The 9,057-nt window shown below is 32.1% G+C and overlaps 1 protein-coding gene across 1 annotated transcript; it reads left to right on the top strand.

Moving 5' to 3' along the window:
• The first annotated feature begins 4,184 nt into the window (after positions 1-4,184).
• LOC126885342 (general transcription factor II-I repeat domain-containing protein 2-like) lies at positions 4,185-5,291 on the top strand. Its single transcript, XM_050651899.1, has one exon. The coding sequence runs from the start codon at positions 4,185-4,187 to the stop codon at positions 5,289-5,291; it is 1,107 nt and encodes a 368-aa protein (XP_050507856.1).
• The last annotated feature ends 3,766 nt before the right edge of the window (positions 5,292-9,057 follow it).

The raw sequence follows: 9,057 nt of genomic DNA, 5'->3' as shown, positions 1-9,057 counted from the left end.
GATTTTTTTTAGATTTTGCTAATCATTTTGACGTTCTATTGATAAAATATGAATTTCTTACTTCGGATACTTTCACAATTATCGTGTAGATGGCGCAGATTAATTTATAATTACATATTACCGAACATTAAAAAACTTAAATTCAGCATTTAAAACGTAAGTATATTTAAGGTAAAAATATATACCACAGCTTTGACCAACTAATATTTTTTATAATTAATGTTTTTAATTTTAATTTTAAATTAATCACTTTGACATTTATGTCAAATTTCCGGTAAACGTTTACAGACTTGACACTACTGGCGCTCGCGAATTTGTAAATATCCCCTCTACGTACGAGCTCACAGCGTATAAATAAAATATTAAAAATAAGATAACTAGTTAAAGAAAAGTGCAGTGTAAGATACAACGTAAAAGCCTTCAAAAAAATTGTAAGTTAATGCATGCCTAGATTAATATTTATAAAATAAAATATCCAGTACCTAATATTTAAGCATATAATCAAAAACTAATTAAAATAAACCACGAACAAAAAACAGCTATTCAGCAAAATTAAACATAAAAGTCAGAGACGGCTTTTAAAAATTTAATCAGGTGTAAGATAAATTAAATTAAAGTTGCTAGGTAGTGTTTTCTCTGAACCGTCGAGGTGGAAGGCACTGCCTGGCGCCAACTTTAAATAAAATAAGGTTACAGGTATAATCCCACTCGAATAAACAATAAAAGGAGCAAACCGCAGCATTATAGTTCGTCTGACAAAGAGGAAGCATTTAAGAAAAGTAAGTCAACAATAAGAATACCACTCCAAAAAGGCGACAAATAAAAACAAGAAATGAATGAAATAAAGAAAATATTAGCAGAACTGAAGCAGGATATTAAAACAGAAATAAATAACTTAAAAACAGAAATTAAGGAAGAAAATAAGGAGACCAGAAGTGATATAAAAGAACTAAAAGAAGAGATAAAACAAAATAATGAAGAAATAAATAATATAAAACTGTATATACAAGACTTGATAGAAGAAAATGAATTGATTAAAAAAGAAAATAAAAAGATAACAGAAGATATAAAAGAACTCCAACGAACAATTGAAATAATGGATAAAGATAAAACGAAAAATAATTTAATTATTAGTGGGTTAGAAATATATACAGATGATTCAGAAGAACCAAAAGAAAGAGCAACAAATATGATTGGAAAGCATTTAGGAGTAAATATTAATATTAAAAGAGCATGTAAGATTGGAATTAGAACATGCTTAATAGAACTATAGTCCTGTCGCCAGGGGGGGTACAACGGCCTCGTTAATTCAGATGGACTTACTCAAGTTTTTTTTATGTATTTTGACCCGTAGAACACGAATTTTTTGGGTAACAGTTGATCCGGATGTCGATAAGATTGTTATAGACCAAGAACTTGAGGAATCAAATAACAGCGATTTTTGGCAAAACAAAACAATATTTTGTATTTTTTGGGCCATTTTAAGTAAAAAATATTTCTACAAGTTTTTTCGTAGGATGCACAGTTTTCGAGATAAACGCGGTTGAACTTTAAAAAAATCGAAAAATTGCAATTTTTGAACCCGAATAACTTTTGATTAAAAAATAAAATAGCAAGTCTGCTTACCGCATTTGAAAGTTTAAGTCAAATTATATCGGTTTTGATTATTTGCATTGGTAAAAATTTATTTTTTTATTGTTTAACAAAGCTATAAACACGTAGGGTTTCCCGTGCTTTTACATGCGTTTTAACGCATGTAACGTAGAAATAGTCTTGATTGCACTAGTACCTATTCTACCTACTCGTTCGATTTTAAATGAGAAATCATAGAAACATCACTCACGCACTAGTGGTTTGTAGCTTTGTTTAACAATAACACAATAAATTTTTAGCAATGCAAATAATCAAAACCGACATAATTTGACTTGAACTTTCAAAGGCGCTAAGCAGAATTGCTATTTTATTTTTTAATCAAAAGTTATTCGGGTTTAAAAATTGCAGTTTTTCGATTTTTTGAAAGTTCAACCGCGTTTATCTCGAAAACTGTGCATCCTACTAAAAAACTTGTAGAAATATTTTTTGCTTAAAATGACCCAAAAAATACAAAATATTGTTTTGTTTTGCCAAAAATCGCTGTTATTTGATTCCTCAAGTTCTTGGTCTATAACAATCTTATCGACATCCGGATCAACTGTTACCCAAAAAATTCGTGTTCTACGGGTCAAAATACATAAAAAAAACTTGGGTAAGTCCATCTGAATTAACGAGGCCGTTGTACCCCCCCTGGCGACAGGACTACTAGGAAACAGAGAAGAAAAAACAGCCATTCTACGAAATAGGAAAAAAGTAAAAAATGTTGAACACAAGAAAATATGGATAACAGAGGACCTTACAAAAAAAGAGAGAGAAAAAATGAAATCGCTAAGAGACAAAGCAAGGGGGATGAGAGATAAGGGAAAACACTAAAAATTGGGTACAACAAAATTACAGTGGATGGTAAGGAATGGAGATGGAACTACAATGAGGAAAAAGTAGTGGAGGTAGCGAGTCAAAAAAACTAGCAGAGCGACAGAGAAGAGGCGAAGTAGAGGCCAGACAAGGATCAGAAAACAAGAAAATTACGATTACACTGGACAATGAAAATAAAATTATAGACTTGATTAGTTATTAAACATAATAACAGAAATAGGATGGATGGTGGAAATATTGGTAGTATAGGTCGTATAAATAGTAGTAGTAATACCAATAATGAAAAATCAAATAATAAACCCAAATCCGACACCTGAAAAGGTATAAGAAAGGAGATAAAGAAAGAGAAAGAAAGTAATTTTTCTGTAAAATGGATTGTTGTCGAGTTATACGAAAATTAAAATTTGAAAAACGCGAAAATGTCCATTTTTTGATCGTAATAAATCAATGTTTCATATGTTCAATAATCGTAATAAATCAAGATCCTGAAGAAATTTTTGTCATTATTGTATTACTAAGCTGTTATTTTTAATTATTTACAATAAGCGATAAACGCGTATTAAGGCTGCCGTCAATGGTCAGGGGCTTTAAACTTAAGGCCAGTGGTCGCCAACCTGTCGATCGCGAGCTACCGGTAGCTCGCGGAGGCAATTCTGGTAGCTCTCACAACGATTTTAATTTAAAAAATACAAACTGTAAAAATCAGAGAAGCTTCAGAAAATTCCACAAAAAAATCTAATTGTCATAATATTAAACATAAACAGCGGCAACGTTGCGGTGAGTGATCTGTCGCTGACGCCATCAAGCTAGAATCGGCTATTTATAGAACCGACCTGCCGGACCAGCGCGTTAGTGTTAGAGAACGATCTGGATTGCTTTGAACGGGATAAATACGCACGGCGCGGCGACATTGCGCTTAGTTTAAAACTGAACGCGTAACCAACGTCCAGCGGTTGGGTTAGTAGAGAACAACAAAAATAATATTATGGCAAGCAGTTGTAAGAAGGTAAAGACATACCACTTTCATTCGGAATGGGAAGAACAATACTTTTTTACAAAAGTTAAAGATAAAAATGTGTGTTTGTTATGTAATACTTCGGTCTCCGTTGCTAAAAAAGGAAATATTGAGAGACATCATAAAACTGTACATTCTAATTTTGAAAAATCATTCCCACTACATTCTGCCGCCAGAAAGGAGACACTGGAACAGCTAAAAAAACAGTTAATTGGACAACAATCAATATTTTTAAGAACAGTCGACAAAAATAAGGCTGCAGCATCGTACCGTGTGTCCCAGATAATTGCACAAAAAAAGAAACCTTATGAAGACGGGGAAATGATAAAACAGGCGTTTTTAGAAGCTGCTGATTCGTTATTTGCCAACTTTAGAAATAAAGACGAGATAGTTTCAGCTATAAAATCTATGCAACTTTCTGCTAATACAATGATGAGACGTGTAGAAGTAATGAGCAATGATATTTTTTTACAGTTATGAACTGACTTAGATAACTGTTTATTTTTCACTTCAACTGCATGAATCAACAGATGTCGTTGACACTGCCCAGATGGCCGTGTTCGTCAGGATGGTTTTTAGTGATTTTACGATTAAAGAAGATATTTTTAAGTTCATTCCACTGAAAGGACACACTACTGGACAGGAGTTGTTTTCTCATTTAAAAAATATTATTTCTTCCGAGAAAATTCCAATATCGAAAATGGTAGGCTTGACAACCGATGGCGCTCCAGTTATGGTGGGTTTTGATAAGGGTCTGGTGGCGTTATGTCGTAAAGATGAAACTTTTCCGCAATTTCTCTGTTACCACTGCATTATCCATCAGCAAGCATTATGTGAAAATTTTCTGAAACTAAACAACGTTATGAAACTGGTGGTAAAAATTGTGAACAAGATTAGAGCTCAAGCGTTACAAAGAAGATTATTCAGAACCTTGGCCGATGAAGTTGACTGTCAATACGGGGACCTACAACTTCACTCTGAAGTCCGATGGTTAAGTAGAGGACGGGTGCTGAAACGTTTTAATGATGTCCTATTTGGCATAGTTCAATTTTTCAAACAACGCGATGAACCGACTCCGGAATTAGAAAATTCAATCTGGCTTAGAGATTTTGGTTTTCTCGTGGACATTACAGAGAAATTAAACGAACTTAATTTGCAGCTTCAGGGGAGAGACAAAAAACTAGGGGAAATGATTTCTGATATAAAAGCATTTATCAAAAAGCTGGAGTTTTGGGAACAAAACCTAATAAACAGCGATTCCAAGCATTTTCCTATTCTTTCAGAAAAAATATCTCAAAATCCATTAGAACCCTATGACAACAAATATCATGTAGAAATAATTTCTACCCTGAAGAGTAACTTCAAAAATCGTTTTAAGGATTTCAATGAAATGGCTTTAGTAGCGCAGTTTGTTGTTTCATCCTTTATGGAAATTGATATCCAACAGTTTGCAGCTTGTGTTATGCAGAACTTTGGCGAAGACATCGCTGCAACCGAAATGGAAGTCATTGAGTTTCAAAATGATTTAGCCTTAAAATCGTTAGTCTCAAGTACTGAATGTATCGGGCCTATTGTAAGTAAAGACAAATATTCAGTTCTATGCCGTGTTGCCTTGAAAGTGAAAGCATTATTCAGTTCAACCTATTTGTGTGAATCTTCTTTTTCCAATATGAAGTTTATTAAGAACAAATATCGCAATCGACTTACAGATAAACATTTGGATAATTGTATTCGAATGGCTGCATCAAATTATACCGCAAACATTAAAAAAATTATCGATGAGTCTGAGTGTCAGCCTTCTCATTGAACGTGCTTTTTTATTTTTCAATGTTTATGTTTATGATAGTGCGTTACTTTTTTGTTGTTATTATTAACTATTTTTAAATCATACGTGACATGCCGTTGTGGCTGGATAAAAGTGTGTGTTTATTTTTCAAACACCTTCGTTTGATAGGTAGGAATGTAGCTATGAACAAGTACGTACTAGTAATATTAGTTATTTTGTTATTAGTTTATTATTAGTACGTATGTATTATGTATTACCAGTTAAATAGTAAAATAAATACATATAATGATAAATTAACTGTGGATTATTTCATTTACGTTGCGTTACGTGGCTTCCGTGTGGGTAGCTCGCTGTTTATTCCAAAATTAACAAAGTAGCTCAACACATTGAAGAGGTTGGCGACCACTGCTTTAAGCTATGGTCTCTTTCTGATTTTCATAATAATGAATGGCCATTTTTGCGTTTTTTTAAATTTAAATCGCGTATAACTCGACATTAATTAATTTTAGAGAAAAATTACAAAAGATATTTTTTGCACAAAATGGTCCAAAAAATCTAAAAAAAAATTGTGTGAATTGAAAAAACTGATTCTTTGAATTTGTTAAAAAATATTGTTTGTGACCATGGTATCGCCTGGCACCCTGTGGATTTGTTATAAAGACCTCTTTTTGAGTAAGTTTGTGCAAAAAAATCGAATTGGAATGATTTACCTAACGGGGGCGAGCGTACAGCTTGGACTAAACTGGTTTTAAACAAGCAGTAACCCCAAAAATCCCGAAAATATGAATTAATTGCATTGTAAACACGACCGTTACTCGTTAAAAATTAATTATACAATGGGACTGTATTTTCTGTGTGAGTTGTTATGTATCGAGATTCGAGATTGTATGGATTTTTAACGTTTGAATAAAATTTGAATGAAACCTGATGATGAAATATACTTTAAAACTAATTTTCTTAAATAATAAAAAGATGCATGAAAATAAGAGTTACGTGGATAGGCGCACAATAAAAGTATTTTTGAAAAATTTATGCGCAGAAAACTACGTTGTTACCGAGGGCGTAAAGTCCCTGAAAGCTTCTATAATGTTTATTTTAATAACTTACAGGGATGAAAGAAAAGAAAAAATTGAGTGTGATGTTTAATTACAAATATTTCATTCAAAAGAAACTTTTTATTTGTTCTAATAATAGATCTGGATCCCGCGAACCAAAAAAAAGTTGATTAATAGAAGTTGAAAATTTGTTAATAGCTTAACAGTGTATAGCCGGACAAATTTTAATGTATTTGAGTACTGGCACAGGGGAAATCTAGGCCACATAATGAGAGGAGAAAAGTACTCTCTGCTTAGACTCATAATCCAAGGAAAAATCTCGGGGAAGAGAAATGTGGGACGTAGGAATATTTCCTGGTTGCGAAATTTAAGGGAGTGATATGGGTGCAGTTCAATACAGTTGTTCAGAGCTGCAGCAAACAAAGTTAAGATTGCTGTGATGGTAGCAAAACTCCGAGAGGAGACGGTACTGCAAGAAGAAGAAGACAGGGGAAGTTTTAATGCTGTTCTGAAGCAATTTCCTTGTGGCATTTTTATAATATACTATTTTTAATGGGAAATAAGCCACAATTTTACCAAAAAAATGATTTTATTAACGTTTCGAAGCCCAAATCGGGTTTCGCTGTCAAAATACAAAATGCTACTAAAATAAACAAAAATGCTGTTGCTAAGTAAAAAAATTCTTCTAATAATTTATTTAATCTGACTCATTTATATTGGCAATTCAGACGTATATTATAATATTTATGAGTTGCGTTCTTGGGACGACTTTACTAAAAGATAGTTCATTCATAAAAGATAATAAACGATAGAATGAACTATCTTTTAGTAAAGTCGTCCCAGGAACGCAACTCATAAATATTGGCAATATCATTTTAAATTCTTCTACTTGTCTTAAATTCTTAACACGAAGAACATATCAAATGACAGGAATCATGTCGGTTAGTAATAGTAGTCTGATTTTTGCATGAGAGTTTAATGAAAGGGTACCAAATCAATTGGATGTTCTGTCCGACAAAATACATGGGACGTTTTCGTAATTTGACGTTCCAAATTTTTAAACTGTTCCACAATTAAAACTTCCCCTATTCCAGTGGTCGCGTACATCAAAGTTTATCCGACTAACACCGTTAAGCTATTAACAAATTTTCAGCTTGCTATTAATCAACTATTTTTTGGTATGCGGGATCTAGGCCTATAAGGGACGTTTTGCTCTCGGTAATAACGTAATCTTTCATTATGCGTTTAAATTTTTCAAAAATATTTAGTAGTTTTTTCAGGATTCAAAAAAAAAACACCAAGTCCGTGGTGATATTTTACAAATCGAACATTCCCTCTCTTTGTCATACAACGCACTCAGTCAAACAGAATGTGGTGATAAGACAGTGAGACAATTATGTTACATGAGAAAATATTTTTAATTATAAAATCCGTCGCTACGACAGAACAATTCAAAAATTTCTTTACATAATCTATAGAAACTTAGTAATTAAATTTTTAGTTCATAAAATATTATTTGGTATCCAAAAAAATATACGTTCCCTTTTAGTCTTATCCTCAACATTTAATATAAGCTTATAAAAACGACCGTCTTGCAAACAAACAAACAATACCCTAAGTGGCATAAAAACCCCCTATCCGGTGGGAGAAGAAACCAAAAGCAAAAAAATTATCATTTAACCATAATTTCCTTAACTCGCATGTTTTCACTGCTTATTACGTAACCATTAAATAAGATTAATGGTTTTCTAACTCTCTAAATGTTTAGGGTTTCCTAAGATTTTCGAAACACTCTCAATCAACCGCGAAAACTGATTTTTGGTTTAAAATGTATACTTTGAACTAATATAATAAATTAAATTGAAATTGGCCATTTTAGTCTAAGTCTTAATTAACATTAAAAATATTAATAGAAAAATTTAGTAGATTATTTCATTCATAGGAGATTCTGACCAATAGAAAGCTACAGAAATCTGAGTTAAATCGATAATTTTTGATAATCTCCCGTCGTTAAGTATATTACGTCAGATGCCCTTCGTTGCTACGAAAAAATACATTCAGTGACATTAATGACAATTAATGTTTTAAAAATTATAAAAGTGATGACTTTCAATCGTCAAATATTTATAAAAACTGTGTGTTTAATGGTACTAATTTGTACTTACATACATAAATTGCAATAAAATTTTGGTTTTGAACAGTTTTATTCATAAAATAATCGCAACAAATTGCACTCGAACTCTGAAATTAATATAGAATTTTTGCTCTCGTGACACTTTGTAAAACTGTCAAAGTGTCACTCGGGAAAAATTCAATAATTTCAGAGCTCTTGTGCAATTACTACTGATAACAAAAAAATTAAACAAAAATAAGTGCTCTACTGAGCAAATTAGAATAAAATAAAAATAGGACAAACGAAAGAATATGCACAATCTGAAGAAACCCTAAGAAGGGTTGAAACTAGTTAGAGTGCTTTTGGCTAACTAAAATAAGATATGTATATTGATTGACTGTATATTGATTTGTAAGTATTTAGTAGAAGGTAGCTTTTGCGCAGTGGGTTTCTCCTTAATGAGTTTTTCCCTGAAGACTTAAAGACATTTGTAAACTCAGTGAAGTGAAATGACAATTTATTTCGGATTACAATTTAAAAAGACTGTTTGTTACGGGAAGGTAAAATCTACAGGTAGTTGAAATTATTAGGTTTTAGAAAAATAAAGGTAGAGAGATTT

Source organism: Diabrotica virgifera, chromosome 5, assembly GCF_917563875.1.
Source record: "Diabrotica virgifera virgifera chromosome 5, PGI_DIABVI_V3a".
NCBI classification, from domain to species: Eukaryota; Metazoa; Arthropoda; class Insecta; order Coleoptera; family Chrysomelidae; genus Diabrotica; species Diabrotica virgifera.
Note: the sequence above shows the minus strand (reverse complement) of the source record. Positions and strands in the feature narration are given on the sequence as shown.

Excerpts from the sequence above, each read along its gene's own strand:
- LOC126885342 (XM_050651899.1), top strand. The coding sequence starts at position 4,185 with ATGGTAGGCTTGACAACCGATGGCGCTCCAGTTATGGTGGGTTTTGAT.